Source organism: Eulemur rufifrons, chromosome 1 (genome assembly GCF_041146395.1).
Source record: "Eulemur rufifrons isolate Redbay chromosome 1, OSU_ERuf_1, whole genome shotgun sequence".
NCBI lineage: Eukaryota > Metazoa > Chordata > Mammalia > Primates > Lemuridae > Eulemur > Eulemur rufifrons.
In genome coordinates this window covers 55,556,428-55,577,298 of record NC_090983.1, presented here as the reverse complement: position 1 = coordinate 55,577,298, position 20,871 = coordinate 55,556,428, and the positions used below count along the sequence as shown (strand labels likewise).

General features: G+C 34.2%; 1 protein-coding gene across 2 annotated transcripts in view; it reads right to left on the bottom strand.

Annotated features, from left to right (window-relative positions):
* TLK1 (tousled like kinase 1) overlaps positions 1-20,871 on the bottom strand; it is a 140,544-nt gene that overhangs the window by 37,915 nt on the left and 81,758 nt on the right. For both annotated transcript variants that reach the window (XM_069493987.1, XM_069494075.1), the window contains 4 exons: positions 20,003-20,095; positions 16,219-16,329; positions 15,970-16,106; positions 13,149-13,337 (listed from right to left, as the gene is read on the bottom strand). In XM_069493987.1, coding sequence (XP_069350088.1) covers positions 13,149-13,337; positions 15,970-16,106; positions 16,219-16,329; positions 20,003-20,095 — 530 coding nt within the window. The remainder of the gene's footprint in view (positions 1-13,148; positions 13,338-15,969; positions 16,107-16,218; positions 16,330-20,002; positions 20,096-20,871) is intronic.

Here is a 20,871-nt window from a genome sequence, read left to right as displayed (position 1 = left end):
CAAAGACAAGGGGAGAGAGGGAGAAGGGTTCAGAAAGGTAATATTAAAAGAAAATGAGGTTTAGAAACGAAAATTGATAATATCTCAACCAACCCAGTTAAGGAAATCTGTATGAAAATTGGCAAATAGCTTCTAGATATGCATACAGGTTTGTGCCACTGGTGGAAGTTTACCTGTATAACAGTATCATAATCTCCTATTCTTAAGTATGGTTTTAGTCTCACTAGTAGGCCACAGGATGGGCTCAGAATTAATTTTTTAAAGATATGTAAATCTTTTGTGTTTTCTATATAGGAACAAAATATGATTCTATACTTTGATTTTGAGTTACAAAATGGCTAAAATTTGGTATTCATAAACCAAAATTAGTACATGACTTGAGTTTTCTGAAATTTGTGTAGTCATACCCTACCAAGAAGTTTGCCTATCATGCAAAATTGCAAAGCTCCTACACATGCAGATGGGGGGACTTTCTGCAATTTGGCGGAATGATATTTTGTTGTCTTGAGTTGCAGGCTACTGACTTTTCCAGGGCAGTGAATTCTTACCATTTTACAATCATAGATAACTAAAAGAAATCTGAAGGTAGTTATAAACACTCCCCCCAGAAAATTTTACATATATATCATCTTGGGGTTCACAGACCCCAGTTTAAGAGGTCTTATTCCAGTATCTTATCTTGACAATTAGAATGCAAACCCCTAAATTGGCAAAAGAGCCATTTCTTACATTTCTCTGCATCTTTCCATTACGTATTACCCGACATATAGTAGCTTTTTAGATATCTGTTGTCTATTTGTTTTAATGAAAAATGTTCTCAAAGAAATCTATATATTTTGATTTAAAAAACTGGGGACAATCTTCTTTAAAGAAATAGGATTTTATTGCATAGAATGAAAAGAGCTAAGCTAGGAAAATGTTAACATTAATGGTTTTTAATTATCAATCATTTTCATTTGTTTTTAGATGCTTAAAAAAAATCTACCCTCTCAAGCAAGTCAGCTGATTAAGTTACTTAGCAAATCTTTTATTCACAGATAATGCAAAAATATAACTGATCTTTTTCTAAATGAATCATACTTGATATCAGACTAAATTATTAATATTTTATTATGTGCACATATACATCACGTATATTTATTTATGAGCATGCTAAAGCTCCTAAATAGAGTTGTTCAGTAGGTTTCTTTTATTTAAAAAGTCAACAAGTTTAAACTCTAAACATAAGATTTAATTCCTGACAATCTTCCATAGTAAGTTTGAGTGAATGAGAATTTTATTTTTAATTTAAGAAGTGTTTTACAATAGTTTACTAGAAATGTGGTATGACAGTATTAGGAATAGCTAGTAGAAATAACAGAAAACAGGAAATACTAATTTTAAACAAATTTGACATTCAATGTTTTAAAGACATTCTGTTTAAAAGCATGAAGACTCAACATTAAGGGACACAAACTACAGTAAATAGACTATTAAAGGCACTTACAGTCTATTTATTTATTACAATATAACAAACCTTGAATATTTAACCATGAGCCATGCACTGAAGATCAGATTTTTTAAATGGGGGTGGGGAGTATAGAGGCAATGAGACTCGTCTGCCTTTTAAAATAGTTACCCTCTACTATTACGCTCTGAAAATAGCCGTTGAAAAGAGTTTTCTGCTTGAAAAATCGTTAAGCAGTTCTTCAACAAATTAAACACAGAATTACTAGATGACCCTGAAATACCACTGCTAGGTATACACCCAGAAGAAATGAAAACATATGTCCCAACAGAAACTTCTACACAATTAGGAATAGAAGGGAACTTCTTCAAAAGTATAAATGGCATTTATAAAAAACAGACCAACTTTGGGTTTTAACAGTGTCCAACTCCCCACCCTCTGAAAAAACCAGAACTAACATCATATTTAATGGTGAAAGACTGAAAGATTTCCCCCTAAGATCAGGAACAAGGTAATGATGCCCACTTTTGCCACTGCTGTTCAATACTCTACCGGAAGTCCTACCAGAGCAGTTTGGTAAAAAAGGGAAATAAAATGTATCCAAATTGTAAAGGAAGGAGTAAAACTATCTGTATTCACAGATGACGTGACTGTATTGGTAGATAATCCCCAAAAGTGTACAAGAAAAAAATCCACTAAAGCTAATAAATAAATTCAGCAAGGCTGTCGGGTATGAGATCAATACACAAAAATTAGTTGTGTTTCTATACATGAGCAATGAACAACCTGAAAAGGATATTAAGGAAGCAATTACATTTATAATACCATCCAAAAGAATAAAATACCTAGAAATAAATTTAACCTAGAAGGTGACAGACTTGTATACTAAAAACTACAAAAGACTGCTAAAGAAATTTAAAAAGAGCTAACTAAATGAAATGACAACTTATGTTCATGGATTCAAAGACTTAACATTAAGAGTACGGTACTGGCCGGGCGCAGTGGGTCGCACCTGTAATCCTAGCACTCTGGGAGGCTGAGGCAGGGGGATAGTTTGAGCTCAGGAGTTCGGGACCAGCCTGAGCAAGAGTGAAACCCCGTCTCTACTAAAAATAGAAAGAAATTATATAGACAACTAAAAATATAGAGCGAAAAAATTAGCCGGGCATGGTGGCGCATGCCTGTAGTCTCAGCTACTCGGGAGGCTGAGGCAGGAGGATTGTTTGAGCCCAGGAGTTTGAGGTTGCTGTGAGCTAGGCTGACGCCACGGCACTCTAGCCTGGGCAACAGAGTGAGACTCTATCTCAAAAAAAAAAAAAAAAAAAAAAAAAGAGAATACAGTACTTTCCAAAGTGATCTACAAATTCAATGCAACCCCTATCAAAACTCCAATGGCTCTTTTTGCTGAAATGGAAAAGCTAATGCTCAAATTCATAAGGAAGCATTTACAAAGGGCCCAAAACAGATCAAATAATGTTGAAAAAACAAAGTTAGAAGACTCACACTCCCAATTTCAAAATTTACTGCAATAATCAAAACAGTGTGGTACTGCAGTAAGAGTAGACATACAGACCAACGAATAAATTTGAATTCAGAAATAAACCCCAAAATCTATGGCCAGTTTATTTTTAACAAGGGTACAAAGACCATTCAAAGAATGGGAAAGAATAGTCTTTTCAACAAATGGTGCTGAAACAACCAGAGAACCACATGCAAAAGAATGAACCCACCACCTCCTTCCCATGTACAAAAATTAACTGAAAATGATCTAAAACTATTAGAAGACAACACAGGGATAAATCTTCATGACATGAATTTGGCAAAGGATTCTTACAGTTGTACACCAAAAGCATGAGCAACAACAAAAATCAGTAAAATAAACAATAAAAATTTAAAACTTTTGTACATCAAAGGACATTCTCAAGAAAGTAAAAGACAGAATGGGAGAAAATATCTGCACATCATATATCTGATAAGGGTTTAGTATTCAGAATATATAAAGAACTCTTACAACAAAAAGATAAATAGTCCAATTAAAAAATGAGTAAAAGACTTGAATAGACATTTCTCCAAAGAACATATAAAAAGACCAATAAGCACATTAAAAGATGTTCAATCTCATTAAGTCATTAGGTAAACACAAATCAAAACCACAATGAACTATCACTTTATACCCACTAGGATGGTTATGATTTTTAAAAAGGGAAAATAAAAAATATTGCCAAGGATGTAGAAAAATAGGAACTCTTATTCATTGCTGGTGGGAATGTAAAATGGTGCAAATGTGGAAAATAGTTAAGTAATTCTTCAATAAGTTAAACACAAAATTATCATACAACCCTGAAGTAGCATTCCCAGGTATACACCCCAAAGAAATGAAAACGTATGTCCACACAGAAACTTATACACAAATGTTTGTGGCAGTATCATTAATAACAACCAAAGAGTAGAAACAACCTAAATGTCCATCAACAAATGAATGGATAAAGGAATTGTGCATAAACACACAATGAAATATTATTCAGTTATAAAAGGAATGAAGTACCGACACATACCACAACTTAGATGCACCTTGAAAACTTATGCTAAGCGAAAGCCAGACACAAAAAGTCACATAAGGTATGATTCTTTTTATATGAAATATCCAGAAGAGGCAAATACATACAGAGAGAAAGCAGGTTATTTGCTACCAGGGGGTGAGGAGAGGGAGAAATGATGGTATTTTATGAGTACAGGGTGTTCTTCTGGGTTAAGGAAAAAGTTTTCAAACTAGAGAAGTCATGGTTGTATAACACTGTGAATGCACTAAATGCCACTGAACTGTACATTTTAAAATGGTTAATTGTATGTTAAGTGAATTTAACTTCAATTTTTAAAAAACGTATCACTGGGAAAAAGAAAGAGGGGTATGTGGGAGGGATGAAACTACTCTGTCTTTGAAAAGCCCAAATGTTCACAATAGAAACTCAATTGAGAATTAATGACTTATACCAAGTACTACTGTGTTATGCAGAATAATGGCTGCCCAAAGATGTCCATATACTAATCCCTAGGACATGTGAATATGTTAGGTTATACAGAAAAGGAGAATTAAGGTAGCAGATGGAATTAAGGTCGTTAATCAGCTGACCTTAAAATAGGAAGTTATTCTGAATTACCCATGTGAGCCTAATATAATTACAAGGATCCTTAAATGTAGAAGAAAACAGCAGAAGTATCAGAATCAGAGTTATATGACATGTCAAAGACTTGACAGGCCACTGCTGGCTATGAAGATGGAAGGAGATCATGAATCAAAAAATGTGGGCAGCTTCTAGAAGTTTGACAAGGCAAGGCAATGATTTCTTCTCAAGCGCGTCTAGATGGCATATAGCCCTGCTGTCACCTTGATGTTAGCCCAACTGAGACCCACTTCAGATTTGTGATCTCTGAAACTATAAGGTAATAAATGTGTGTTTTTTTAAGCCATTAAGTTTGTGGTAATTTGTTACAGCAGCAACAGGAACCCACTACAGATCTTGGTACCTGAAAGTAGGATGCTCCTGGTAACAAATATCTAAAAACCTGGAAGTGGCTTTGGAATTGGGCAAGGGACAGAGGCTAGAAAAAATTTAAGAAACTTAATTTTTAAAAATCTTATACTGCCTTGAACAGATTGTTAGCAGAAATATAGGTGTTAACAACCCTGCTAGTAAGGACTGAGAAGGAGTTCCAGGATCACAGTGGAGAAAACATTTAACACATTATTGAATACTTAAATTGTCATGAAGAAACTGTTGGTAGGAACACAGATATTAGGCATGCTATTAGAGAAGGCTCAGAGGAACTAAGGAGCATGTTATTGGAAACTGGAAGAAAGGAGATCCTTGTTGTTATGGCAAAAAGCTTAACAAGATTTTATCCTCCAGTTATGTGGAAAGCCAAACTTATAAGCCATGAGTTTGGATATTTAGCTTAGATTTCCAAGCAAACTGCTGAAGGTGTAGCCTGGTGTCTTCTTGCTTATTATAGTAAAACATGAGAGAAAGAGATAAGCAAGAAACTAATAAACAAAAAGAAACCAGGACTTAATGGTTTAAGAAACTCTCATCCTATTCAGAGTGCAGAACATGCTAAAATTGAGATTTACTATCAGGAAAGCTGCTCTTCAAAAAAAAAAAAAAAAAAAAAAAGTGTGTGTGTTTGTCTGTCTGTGTAGATAACCTTTGCTAATACCACAGGAAAATTAAAATGTCAGAGTATTCAGTTAAATAAAAAAGTCTTTGAAGAGATGAAGCATGTGACTCAGTTCCCTCCAACCTTCTCAGCAGAAAATATCAATGGGGTTATCTAGGAAAGAACTGTGGAGTACCCTCTTGTCTAATGGAGAGAATCCATGTGTCATACACAGGAGACCCACAAGATTCCTTGATTCCTTGATAATTTTATACCAGCAGAAACACTGACAGCTTGAACTTAAAAAGGACAGAGAGTATAAAAGGAATGAAGGCTGCAGACTCCCAAAATTCTATAGGCAAAAAACAAGTTGATAAAGTTATTCAGCACAAAAACATGCTAAACTTCATGAAAAAGAAAGGATGACCCAAAGGACAGAACTTTGAGCCGAAAAGGCAGAGGCACAAGCCATGGAAGATGATTCCCAAACTTTGAAACCAAATGGAATTTGTCTGGATGAATTTTGAAATTCCCTGGGATCAGTGATTCCTTCCCTTACTTTCTATTTTGAACAGGAATGTCTATAACTGTTATCCCATGCCTGTCCCGCACTGTATTTTGGGAAGAGGTAATTTGCTTCTTGAGTTTCATAGATAAAGAGGAATTGTGTCTCAGTGTGGAATATACCTGAGCCTCACCCATACCTGATTTATTTGATGAGATTTGGAACTTCTGAGCTGATGAAATTTAGGACTTTGAGTTGATACTGTAATGGGTTCAGACTTTTGGGGATGGTGAGACAACGTAAATGTATTTCACATGTGGGAAGAATGTGAATCTTTGGGAGTCAGTGAGCAGACTTATAAATTTTATTTGCAGGAAACTGGGAAAAAGCACAGAAGAGGTAATATCGGAACTTGATTAAAGAGGAGCAGAAGGAAGCCAGGCAGAAACAGGGCATAAGGGAGCATGGTGACCCAACAGTATACCATGAGATACTCAAACAAAAAGAAAAATGAATGCATACTGTAGGTTAAGGAAATTGTCTTTTACAGCTTATTTTTGCTAAGAGTTTTAATCACAGATCAATGTTGAATTTGATTTAATGTTTTCTATTTTGGCACCTATTAAGATGATCATATGATTTTTCTGTTTATGTGTTAAATTACACTGATTTTTCTAATTTTATTATTTATTAATTTTTGAGATAAGGTCTTACCCTTTGCCTGGGCTAGAGCGCAGTGGTGCAATCATAGCCCACTGCAACCTCAAACTGCTGGGCTCAAGCAACCTTCCTGCCACAGCCTCCCAAGGAGCTGGGACTATAGGCACGCACCATCATGCCTGGCTAATTTTCCTCTTTTTTTGCAGAGATGAGGTCTTGCTATGTTGTTCAGGCTGATCTCAAACTTCTGGTCTCAGCAGTCCTGCCTCAACTTCCCCAAGTGCTAGATGGCAGGTGGGAGCTACTATGCCTGGCCTGATTTTTCCAATCTTAAACCAACCTTGCATATCCAAAATAAACCTGAAACTTGATAAATTATCATTTTTATATATGTTGTATTTATGTTACTACTATTTTTAAGATTTGTGCATTTACTTTCACGAGTGTGATTTGCCTGTAACTTTCCTTTTTGTACAGTCATTTGTTAAGTTTTATTATCAACATTAGGCTGGCCTCATAAAATAAGTTGGAATTTTTCTGCCTTTTCTGTTCTTCAGCAAAGTTTATAAAAGATTGGCACTATTTCTTCCTTAAATGGCTGATGGAATTCTTAGATGAAGTCATCTGGATCTGCAGTTTTCTTTGATCAAATGGTAAATTACAGATTTAATTTTTTTCCCCTAAATTCTGGGGTGACCTAGAATACAGATCCGATGTCTTTCATAATTATAGAACTATTTGAATTTTGTTTCTTCTCGTGTCAGTTTCGTTCAGCTGTATTTTTCTAGAAATATCTACAGACTCAGTAGTAATATTCCTTTTTTCATTTCTGGTAATGGTTGTGTCTTTTTATAACATCAGTTTTATCAATTTTATTAGGTTTTATTTGCCCCCAAACTTTTAAACTCATTTTTTTAAATGGTTGATTCTCTTGTGTTATATGTATATTTCCTATATTATTCATTTCTGCTCTTATCTTTTCCCCTTCCTTCTTTAGTTAATTCTGTTGCTCCTCTTCTCATTTCTTAAAATAGATGCTTAATTTATAACATTTTAATTTTTCTTCTTTTTCTACATATGTAACTAAGGCTATAAATTTCTCTCTTGATACCATTTTAGAAATAGCTTACAAATTTTGCTATGTACCACTTTCAATATCACTCATTTCAAAATATTTTCTCATTTCCATTGAGACTTTTCCACTATTTCTAGCTAATTCCACTGTGGTCAAAGAACATACTCTGTATGATTCTAGTCATCATCTCCCAGGAGTTCTACCAAACATTTAAAGAACAGTATCACTCCAATATAAACTTTTTCAATCCTGTGAAATTTATTGAGACTTGCTTTATAATCAATTTTTTATAGTCGATATTTTAATAAGTCCATGCTTAAAAAAAGAACATGTATTCTGCAGGTGTTGGGGAATGTTCTATTAATATATACATCGATTAGGTTGTTTGTTAATCTCATTAATCTACTTTATTTTATTTTTATCTACATGCTCTATTTCTAAACAATGTGTTTAAACCTCCCATTCTGATTTGTGGATCTTATACATCTCCTTATTAATAATTTATTTATCTTGAGGACATGTTATTACATTTATATAAATTTGGAATTGTTATACCTTCCTGGTAATTTGAACTTTCTATATCTATAAAACAACCACTTTACTTCTAATAATTTTTTTATTTTAGCCTTGAATTTTACTGTGTCTGATTTAATCCAGTTTTCTTCTGGTTGGTGTTTGCCTGGAATATCTTTTTATTTTTTTATTTCAATATATCTTTTTTCCCTCTGGGTACTTTTAAGAATTTTTTTCTCTTTGCCTTGATTTTCTGAAATTTCATTATCACATGTCTAGGTGAGTTTTTTTCTTTTTTTCATCCCTCTTGCAATTTGCTGGCCACCTTCATGAACCTGTAGACTGATCTTGTTCATCCATTTTGAAATACTCTCAGCTAATCTTCAAGTATTGCCTGTGCTCCATTTAGTACTGTGTTTTCTAAAGACTGTCAGCTGTCTCATCAATAGTAATAATGTAAGTCCAAAGATAGTAAAATAGTATCTTCAAATAACCACCAACCTAAAATTCTAAAACCAGTAAAGCTAACCCAAGAATGAAGGCAAAATAAAGTTATTTTCAGACAAACAAAATCTGAGACATCATTACCAACAGAACACACTAAAGGAAAATTTCTAAAGGGTATTCTTAAGTAGAAGAATCTTGCCAGATGTAAGATGTAAGATCAGAAGTATAGAAATAAGTGAAAAGCAAAAAAACCAATAAATATGTGGATACAGTCTATATGAACACTGACTATATTAGACAGTAATGATGTCCTGTAGGTAAATGTGTATATATGTGTGTGTGTGTCTGTGTATATAAACACACTCATACTGCTAATAGAGAAAAAGAATGACAGAAAAACTGATCAATCTAATGAAAGGTAAAAAAAAAAAAAAAAAGAATAGTGACTAGGAAGAATAAACAGAAAGCATAAAGACAGACCAGATTTAAGCCTCAATAAATGATTACATGAATTGAAAATGGAAAAAATGCTCCAATGAAAGAAAGATTTTTCATAACAGATTTTTTTTTTTTTTTTTTTGAGACAGAGTGTCGCTTTGTTGTCCTGGCTAGAGTGAGTGCCGTGGCATCAGCCTAGCTCACAGCACCCTCAAACTCCTGGGTTTAAGCGATCCTACCGCCTCAGCCTCCTGAGTAGCTGGGACTACAGGCATGCGCCACCATGCCCGGCTAATTTTTTCTATATATATTTTAGTTGGCCAGATAATTTCTTTCTATTTTTAGTAGAGACGGGGTCTCACTCTTGCTCAGGCTGGTCTTGAACTCCTGACCTTGAGCGATCCACCCACCTCGGCCTCCCAGAGTGCTAGGATTACAGGCGTGAGCCACCGCGCCCGGCCATAACAGATTTTTAAATAATCAATTATACATCTGTCAAAACCCACACAATGTTCATTAAGAGTGAACCCTAATGTAAACTATAGACTTTGGATGATAACGAGCAGGTTCATTCATTGTAACAAATGTACCACTCTGGTGTAGGATGGTTGTAGGAAAGAATGTGTGTGTGGAGCCAGGGGGTATATGTGAACTCTCTGGATTTTCTGCTCAATTCTGCTCTAAAAAATAAAGTTTATTAACTTAAAAAAGAACCAATTATATACTATACATAAGAGATAAATAATCTACTATTAATACCAAATAAAATATATTCTTGAATTAAAATTAAAGCTATAATAAAAAATAATTGCCTCTAAAACTTTAATATGAAATGTCAGGTAAAATATTACTGTTTGCTTTGTAGTCATCCTCTGTGAAACACGAAACATTTAAGTCTAATACAGATGATCAAAACTTAATTTGATTCATTTGGAATGGGTTGTTGCAAAAATAAAAAAAGAAAAAAAAGAAAAAACTGAATTTGAAATATATTTTAATGAAGTAAAAATCTTGATAAAAATGTATTAATAATAGAAAATCAATGCAAGGATCCTTAGACTTTATCCAGAAATAATATCAGCTATCCAAACTACTTCCTCTGAATAAAAAAATCTTTGTAACTAAAATTAGAAACTACTACCTAAAGAACTGACTGACTCTTGCTAGTAGTTAAAAATAAATTAAGAGCCAGCAACCATGCAAGTATGTCATTAACTGAATGGATGGTGATGCTGTGACTGAAGAGACAGAAGATACTATAACAATACCTCCAAGTGATAACTTCTATCCTTTAGTCGTTAAGGAAAAGCTTTCAGGAGGCAATATTTACTGCAGGACTTAAAAGATGAACAGAAGTTAATACATGGAGAGTTTGAAAATTGGCGATGAGGAGGAGGTACTAGTCAATGGCAAAGAAGAAGCTAGACAGGTCAGAAGGAGCCAGATCAAAAGTGCTTTATAAGCCACATTAAAACTTTTGGATTATATCACTCAAGTAATGGAGAGGTCTGTTAAAGATATAAAGAGAATGAAAGGACGATGTTTTTATTTCAGAAAAATGAGTCTGACTGCAACATGAAAATGTATTGCAGGACAAGACAAAAGTTGGATGGGGGGAAGAGTAAAAAAGTAACCCAATTAAGAGACAGCAATAGGCCAGTGCCATGCCTCACACCTATAATCCTAGCACTCTGGGAGGCTGAGGTGGGAGGATCACTTGAACTCAGGAGTTCGAGACCAGCCTGAGCAAGAGTGAGACCCCATCTATAGTAAAAACAGAAAAATTAGCCGGGCATTGTGGCGTGCACCTATAGTCCCAGCTACTCGTGAGGTGGAGGCAGGAGGACCACTTGAGCCCAGGAGTTGGAGGTTGCAGTGAGCTTCGATGACGCCACTGCATTCTACCCAGGGCGACAGAGTGAGACTCTGTCTGAAAAAAAAAAAAAAAAAGCAGTAACTTGAGTTAGAATGGTACCATGGTGTCGGTGGGAACTTTATCATAAAGGATAAATGGACAGATTTGGTATCTTAGAAGGACTGGGTATGTATAGAGGTAGAATTAAAGTTAACACACACTTTAATACAACCAATCACCTACCCACCCATTTGTTCTTTTGCTTGTTTTCTTCTTAAGCAACAAATTTACTAATTTACGAAAAGTACAGTTTTTTTTTTTTAAATAACTGTAGCCAAATGGTTTAACTGTAACTTACAATTAAATTTCTTACAAGCGCAAGAAAATTGGGAAAGGCTTGAAGAAGGAAGTAGATTTTGAGATGGACTTTTGAAAGATAAAATTATCACAACCTATTCACTGATGGATTAAGAAAGATCAATGAAATCTGTACCTAAAATGTTAAGGGTGACAACCAGAATCCTTGCATGTGAAAAGATGGTAGTATTACTCACACTAATAGAGAGAACACAGGAAAGGGGTAAGGTATGTGTGTATAAAGAGAGACTGAAGCGGGAAAGACAACAGTAAATATAGGGTGCTTTTTTTTTTTTTTAAGTAATATGTTTTGAACAGGCTGCATTAGAGGTTCCTGTGAGGCATTTAAGTACTGCTATCAACTAAGCAGGGATATGACATTCAAGACTGAGATGGAAGTATCTGATACTGAAGAGTGAAAAGTGGGCTGGAGATAGTAGTTTGGATGTCAGCAGGATATATATGGTAACTGAAACCCTGAGAGTAGATAATACTCAAGGAGAATACGTAAAGTGTGAAATAAGATGGCCTAGGACATATTCCTAGAAATTATCCACATTTTACAGATTGGGAAGTAAATGATGTTCATAGAAGAGATAAAGAAGATGCTGACTGACACTAAGTCAAGGGAGCTTTTTAGAAAAAAATAAGTCAACAATATTTAATGCAGCCAATTAAGTTAAAGACTCAAATGTTATTGCATTTAGCATCAAGAAGATGGTTAATCTTAAAATGAACAATTTCAGTTAAGAAAGGGGAGATTAGAGACGGTGAGGCAAAAGAGATTGCAAGCACAGGCAACTCTTTCAAGAAACCTAGTTATGAAGAGGACAGAGAGAATACAGAGACTACAGGGATTTGTAAGTGAGGGAGTTTTTCTTTGTTTTTGCTTACATGTATTTTCTGAAAGGAAGGAACCAGTAGAGAGCAAAGGAAGTATCAACAGAAGAGGTCCCTGATGTAGCAGGGGATGGAATTCAAAGCACAAATGAAAGACTATCTTTCAACAGAGGAGAAAAGAATACATCTATGTATTAGAGGATATATATTTTCTGTTCATATAAATTTATATTAGTTTTTATAGAACGGAAAAATTATATAAGTTTGGATGCACCTATACACTGAAATTTTAACAATGGTGCTCTCTGGGGGATGGGATTATGGTCTATATTATTTTTTTCCAAATTTTCTACAATAAGCATGTAACTTTTTTTTTAATGTCTCTATCCTCTGAATTATAAAGAATAATTAACACAGAAAATTTAAGAAACAATGAAAAACAGAAAGGGAAAAAGAATACCCATAAACCTACCAATGAATTGCTTTCGTAGGTTGAGAAAATTTATAACTGGCAGTTACAATATCCTTAAATTAACATTTTCTCAGAAAAAAGAACATTAACAGGAACAATGAATTGGAATAATCCAAAACTTTAACTGACTCTTTAGCTGATTCAGACATGGAAGAAAAGTGGATTCCAGTCTCCTCTTAGCTACCCAAGTCTCTGCATAAAAAGGTAAAATTCAAATATATGTGGCTTATTAATTTAGTGCTAAATTTCCAATACTGCCCTCCTTCCTGGCTGTAACCACTTTTTGCTATTTAAGTATTAATTTAATTATACATAAAATCCATTATTAACATTCATGCTCACTGGCAACAATTTTTAGAAAGGAAAATTTAAATGGAGGCTTACAGTTGTGGTAAATTTGGTCTAACAAAGGGATCATTTTCTGCTCCATTGACTGCTTTGTTTTTCCTTTGTTTTGGTTCAGAATTGGTAGAGGGTGCCTGAGAATTATTAGCTGTAGGAGGTTTGCGTTTGGCTAGAAGTTTCCTTTGCCTTTCAATATCTTCCCTTTGCTGATTCACCCATTCTTGCTGCCTGTATAAAAATAAATGAAAACATATTAACCTTCCATTCCTTTTCACAGTTAAAACAGGGAAAAAAATTCATTAAAAAACACAAAAAATCACATAATATATACTTGTAATCTTTTGGTCCCACTCTTGTGAACCAATTTGTACTTCTCCTTCACGTCTCATTTGAAACAATCATTTTTAAGTGAAGTGCTCCCTAATCTCTGGACTAGGAAAGATGTGTTGGCATACATAATCTCACAGTACCTTGTTATCTCCCCACCTCCTCTTTTCTAACAACTGTCATTCCTGTAGATAATCAGACTATGTCTAGTTAGATCATTCCCTAAGAACAGAAACCATATCTATTTTATCCTATTGTATCCTTAGTATTTAGCACAGTGATGATCATACTAGGTATTCAATAAATAGTTGCTGAATGAAATAAAAGAATGAGCTTAAAAAAAAAGAACTAACAAAAGTATGGGGTATATTTTATATATGTATCTCATCACTTAGTATTTGCAGACAAGCTTACAAAAGGCAAATGAAAATTTAATATGAAAAGTGTTATTTTCTAAATCTACCTCTGCTAAAAAGAAATTTTGGGAATGAGCAGTTGATATTTTGAAATGAAACCAAAATTGATCTTAATATAAGAAACGTATGGAGGAAAAAAGAATTCTGACAATTTAAGGAAAGGAAACAAAAAACAGCAAGAAAAATTTGCTCAGCTTTCAAAAATGGGCAATTAAAGTAAAACTATTAATGCTTCCAATTCAAGAAACTAAAACAATTTTGCAAATAGTTCACTTACTGTACAAACTAATAGATATCATGTCTATTATTAAAATTTAGGTTGAAGATTTTAGCAGTTTGACCAGAGCATTAAGTAGGTAACAGTCAAGCTTTTTAAAACTAACCCATTGTTACAACACCTTAAGCTTGCTCTAATAGTAACCATGTTCCCTTTTAGGTCACTTCACCATGCCAAGAAAAAATTTTAAAATCTTATATGGTTATATTTAGATTTAGAACAAGTCAAATGTTTCATTCTTTCATCGCCCCTCCCCCCCCCCTTTAAACCAGAACTACAAAACTTCTACTCTACTGATAAAGAACTGGCCTTACATACATTCCTTTCCCTATGGTTCTAGTGAGGGAGTAGCAGAATAGTAAGAGTGACAAAAATCAAGAACCATCTACATAGAAGGGCAAAAAGGGTAGAGAAAAATCCCAAGAATAGCACAGTGAGAGCAAGACTTTAATCTAGTTTTCATTTGGAAGTGGGAATAAATAATTTTAATTATTAAAAAAGTAAATTTCGAGACTATTTTAGAGCACAATCAAGATGCTATAATAAAGAGCAATTACCCTAATGATTAGAATCCTAATGGAAAGTAAAGAATTACTGGAACAGATATGTAGCTAATACCTGATTATTCGGGAATGACCATAGAGTTGAGATTATTAATATTATTAACTTTTACTTATTCATTTCTCTTCTCGTCCTCTAACCACTTTGGGTTATATCACTGATTATAAAATACATATATGTAACAACACACAGTAGTAGTCTTCTCCTGTTCTCCACTTTTCTGTCCATATTTTAGCTTAATCTGTAATCACCTTTCATCTAGATACCTCTCTCCATTTAGCTATCGATAATTTATCCTCTTTCTAATATTATTTCCACATTACCAGCATGATTATTCTACAACTTAATTCTGATTATATACACTATACACAAACCTTTAACAGTCCCCATTATTCACAGCATTAAAACCCAAACTCCATATTAGCACAAGGACACTGTCCTTCATTATGGTATACCTAACACTTAGCATAGCTATGTTGAACAACAGCTGAATAAATCTGCTGAGAGTGAGAGAAGGCCGTTCTGTGTCAAGTCCTGGGAACTAGTGTTTGAACAGCAATGGTGATGTGATACCATATGAAATAAGGCTGTGCCTCCACTTCAAATAACTGAAGTGACTCTGAGAAAGTGGATGTAGATGCCGGCACTCCTCCTGATTTTCGGGTTTTTACAAATTTCCCAGCAAAAAGAGAGCAGCATAGGTCCTGGCTTCTTAACACACAAACAGCTAGCCAACCTTTACCTACTACCATTTGAACTCAAGAAAATATGGTAATAATGATTTCTTTTTTTTAAAGTTTACTACAGAAATTCTAAAGCCATATATTCAGTTCAACTGATTTCTGATTTACTGTATCTGAGGCAAAAGAGAAAAGTTATTTTCCTTATGAATAGAGAGTAGACAAGTGCTGAATGTTAACATTTAAGGATTGGGGAATGGGGAAAAAACTAAAGTAGAGAAAACCCGGGGGGGGGGGGCGGGGGGAGAGAGAGAGAGAGAGAGACACACACACACACACACCTTCCAATGAAAATTAAATTTTTAACAATTCTCCTCCCAAAATATCATCTATAAAGCTAGAGGTTCAGTTTATATTTTGGAAAGAAGTCTGCTAAAGCTAAAATTATAATACCTCTATTTCATATTCCTTTCAAATGTACTAAATTCTATGATTTCAAATAATAGTGAGATGTAGAATATAATCCCAAATCTATAATCTTTTAAAATAATGAGAACCCAAATGAATACTAAATTTTTTTAAACGTAAGAATGACTAACTTCACAAGATTCTGAAATGCAAAACCATCTGTCCACTGTTCAGTAAATGAAGCGCCATGTCTAACTGTTGTAAAGTGCCCAAGGCGTAATCTATCTTGCATACTCTTCTCTCTGCTTGACAGTTTTTCTTGTGTACTCTGAAAAAAGAAGAAAAAAAATCATCAATTTTATTCATTTAAATTTTAAAAACATACAAGGTGAAAGGGGCTAGTAAAGGGGAATGGAAAACTTACTAAACTTTTAACTTACCTTTTCAATGAGAAGTTTCTTGCTCATTGATATACATTTATTTAATCGTTCTTTGTATTTTTCAAGTAATTTTTGTTGTTCATCTATTTGCCGTCTGAGATCACAGTTAGCCTACAACATAAGTAGAAAATGCAGAAAGTCTAGAATTTGTATATATGAAAAGCTTAAAAATATTTTAATGTTTTGATAAATAATATACAGATAGGATTAATAAAATCAAATATTTAGGTATGATACTAAAAAAGCCTACTTACTATGGGATAATACTGTTAAATGTTACTTAACTGTGTAGTGGAAAGTACATGGAATTTGTATCCATGTTCCATACATTCCAATCCATACTCTAAGGTATGTAACTTTGGCTAAGTTAAGTTATCTGAACCTAAGTTCAATTTTCTTATTTCTAAATAGGGGCAACACTATCGATCTTAGTTAAAAATAACTGAAATGTGGTATATAAAGTGTCTAACACTTAAAAACAAAGGTGAGTTTTCTTCTATCTCTTAAAACTTACAGAACGTTTTCACCATTAAACTTGTGGATGAGCCTGTAAGTTGCCCAGCTAATGACTAACTAACCCCATCATTCCTAGGCAACAGGATATCAATTCTGTTCACTTTGCTCAGGGAAGAAGCCTCTCTCTAACCTCAGAATTAGTCTAATATAGTGGCAAGAGAATAACCTGGACGGCTTGGTAGAACTCAGATTGCTGGGGCCCATCCCCAGAGTTTCCAAGTCAGTATATGTCTGGGGAAAGGCCTGAAAATTTCCATTTCTAACAAGTTCTCCAGTAATACTGATGTTTCTGCTCTGAGATCATACTTTGAGAATTACAGGTCTAGGCCAATCATGGTGGAAGCCAAAAGACAAGGGCATAATATCTTGAAAGTGCTGGGAGAAAACAACTATCAGTCTAAAATTATATATTCAATAAAACTGTTTTCAAGGAAGAGGAAATAGAATTTAGCATCAACAGACTCTCATCATTAAGTGCAATTCAAACAGAAGCCCAAATTGTGTGTGTGTGTGTGGTATATATGTGTGTAACTTGGAAAACTGACTCCAAAATTTCTCTAAGACTGCAAAGGGCCAAAAATAGACAAAATGAAGGAGAGGATACTTGTCCAACTATATATCACAACTTAACGTAAAGCTACAGTAATTATGATCACCCAAATCCCCTTTTTCCTTAATAATGGAAATTCCATGGTTTATTCTGGATTGATATGTGCCTAACTAAAAGACTATATTTCCTAGTTTCCCTGGCAACCGTTAAGGATGATCAATGAGAGATATAAGCAGAAGTTCAGTGGGATATTCAAGAAGGCTGCATACACAATTACTGTGTTTTTTCTTCTTCCCCTCTTCCTCCTGTTTTATGCTTATAATACAGACATCGTAATTGTGATTCAAACAGATACACTGGACCTTGATGTGACCTTTAAGATGGAAGCCATGAACTAAGGATGAGGACACAGGGAAAAGTGAAGGCACCAATGTCACATATGACACCGTGGAGCAATCATACCTGGGCTGCCCACTTCTGTTCTCTTGAAAAATAAACACTCATCTCATTTAAAATATTGCTGTTTATGTTCTCTGCTACTAACGGCCAAAGGCAATTGCTAAATGATAAAAACATGCTGCAGTACCAGTGCAGAGACACACAAATAGAACAATAGAACATGATATAGAACATAGAAATAGATCCAGTTGTAAATGGAAACAAGATTTTATGATGGAGTTGGCAGTGTAAGAATGAACTGTTAATTAAATGGGGCTGGACAACTGGTTATCCATACAGAAAGATTAAAATGAAATCCTACTTCACATCACATCCAAAAACCAATTCCAGTGAGATTAACAATCAGACTAACTTTAAACAGAATATATAGAAGAACATTTTTATACTCTTAAGAGTTAAAAAGAATTCATTCTTTTGACATATCTTTGCTAACAATTTAGTATAAGCAAAACAAACTATAAACAAAAATATATATTTAATCATATAAAAATTAAAAATGTATCTAATTATCAAAAGACAGCATGAAGAAATGAAAAGACAACTCACAAACTGGGAGTAAATCAAGATACATAACAAACGATGGCATCAATAAGAAAAAGACAAACAATCTAATAAGCAAAACGGGCAAAAAAACCACAGTTATTTCACAGAAGAAACACAAATAGTTAATAAATATTTTAAAACATGCTCACAACCAAGTAGTAAATAGGGAATGCATAATAAAACCACAAGACACTATATTATATCCATTAGATCAGCCAAAAAAAAATTTTTTTTTACAGAAAATCTTATTATACCAAGCCCTGGCAAGGAAGATGAGCGATAGGATTTTTTCTGGCCCACTGCTGTTGGGAGTATACATTGATCCAAACACTTTGGGAAAAATTTGGTACCACAGAGTAAAGTGAAAGATGTCCATGCCCTGTACTTTGGCCATGTCTTTCCTAAGCATATACCACAGAGAAATTATTTCATCTTTGCCCTAGAAGACATGTACAAGAATGTTCTTATATTCATATAATGTCTTACTACCTAGCAGTGAAATGAACAGACTACAGTTATTCGCATCAATGTGGGTGACTCTCACATATGATGTTCAGTAAAAACAAGCAAGGCAAAAGGGTCCGTACAGGATAATCTCACTTAAAGTTCAGAAACAAACTAAATAATATGTTGTTAAGAATGTATAAACATAATTAATATAAACATATAGAAACATTAAGGAATGATAATAGAATAGTGATTAAAGGTGAAGGGATATGAAAGAGTAAATGGTAAGTCTGGCAGGATCACAGGTGTTGGTTTTATTAAGTTTCTGGATCAGTGGTTCTCAATGTTGGCTTAAATTAGAATCACAGGGAGGAGCTTTTAAAATTGCCAATGCTCAAGACCTACATCATATCAACTTGATCAGAACCCCTCAGTGTTCAGGCATTAGCACTTCCACACTTTCCATCTGGTGATTCTAAGGAGAAGCAAGGGGTAAGAACTATTGCTTTATACCTTACTCACATTATAAGCATACTTCTGGATGTTTTTTTGTTTTTTTTTTTTTTTGAGACAGAGTCTCACTTTGTTGCCCGGGCTAGAGTGAGTGCCGTGGCGTCAGCCTAGCTCACAGCAACCTCAAACTCCTGGACTTAAGCGATCCTACTGCCTCAGCCTCCCGAGTAGCTGGGACTACAGGCATGTGCCACCATGCCCGGCTAATTTTTTCTATATATATTTTAGTTGGCCAGATAATTTCTTTCTATTTTTAGTAGAGACAGGGTCTCGCTCTTGCTCAGACTGGTCTCGAACTCCTGACCTCGAGCGATCTGCCCACCTCTGCCTCCCAGAGTGCTAGGATTACAGGCGTGAGCCACCGTGCCCGGCCTGGATGTATTCTTTAGTAAAGTTTCCATTAAAAATCTCATAGAATTGTAGCAGTTACTTTATCCTTTACAGTATCAGATGTCAGTTGTATAACAAAATCAATTAACTTTAAACTAACATGAAATGGCTCTTATGGTGGCTGGTCATATAAAAATAAATTTTATAAACTTCCTTCTAGTTTTGCCAACTGTTTCTAAATTTATATTTAAAGATCTAATAAAACAGTTTCACTTTAAAGTTGGTATTTTCAATTATGTACTAACAGAAAAAAGCTTAATGTTTTCCAACTATAGAATTTTTTTACAATGGTAATTATTTCTTCAACAGTTTCACTGTTGCCAAATAACTTACTCAATTTTTTTCCATCTATGAGTTATTACTTACCCTGAGCAAATCATCTATACGACCTTCCTTCTTTTCCAGGTCCTGGTTTTTATTACTTTCTAATGCTGCTAATTTCAGCATTGTGAGATCAGTCTAAATGAAAGAAAGCTATTTTATTATCTCCATTATCTACATTGTTGCATGTAAACATAAAACTAGATTTTACTCAGACTTCAACAAGCAGAGAAACTATGTACATTTGTATGTATATGTAAAGCGTATTCCAAAAACTCTTAGTGCAGTTTTAAAAGTATATTTTAAAAGTATATCTAAGAAGTATAAATGCTACAGACTTGCCAATATTTAAAGAGGTTAATTATTTAGAATATTGATGCTTCTCATTAAAATTTAATATATCCACTGCTCTGTGCTATATATCATTCTAGTTGATTTTTGAACTTTGCTAAATCTTTTTAAAATTATTTTTAAATTGACAAGTAAAAATTGTATATATTTATGGTGTACAACATGTTTTGAGATATATACACATTGTGGCATGGCTAAATCAAGCTATTTAACACATACTTATCCTCTTTTGTGGTGGGAACATTTAAAATCTACTCTTAGCAGTTTTCATATATAACATGTTGTTATTAACTGCAGTCACCATGATGTACAATGGATCCCTTGAAATCATTCCTCATCTAACAGAAATTTTGGGTCCTTTTTTTACCAACATCTCATGCATCAAAACCTTCATGAGCTGCTTAGTGACTTTGTAATCCTAGCCTCGGAAATCATCCAAAGAAAAGAGGTTTTGGTACATGCATAACAGTTTGAACATGACCCCACAAATAAAGTCTAATGGAAATAAATTGGCAAGTTGAGTTGGTCAAGCAACAGGATCTATTCTCCTAATCCCCAGTTTG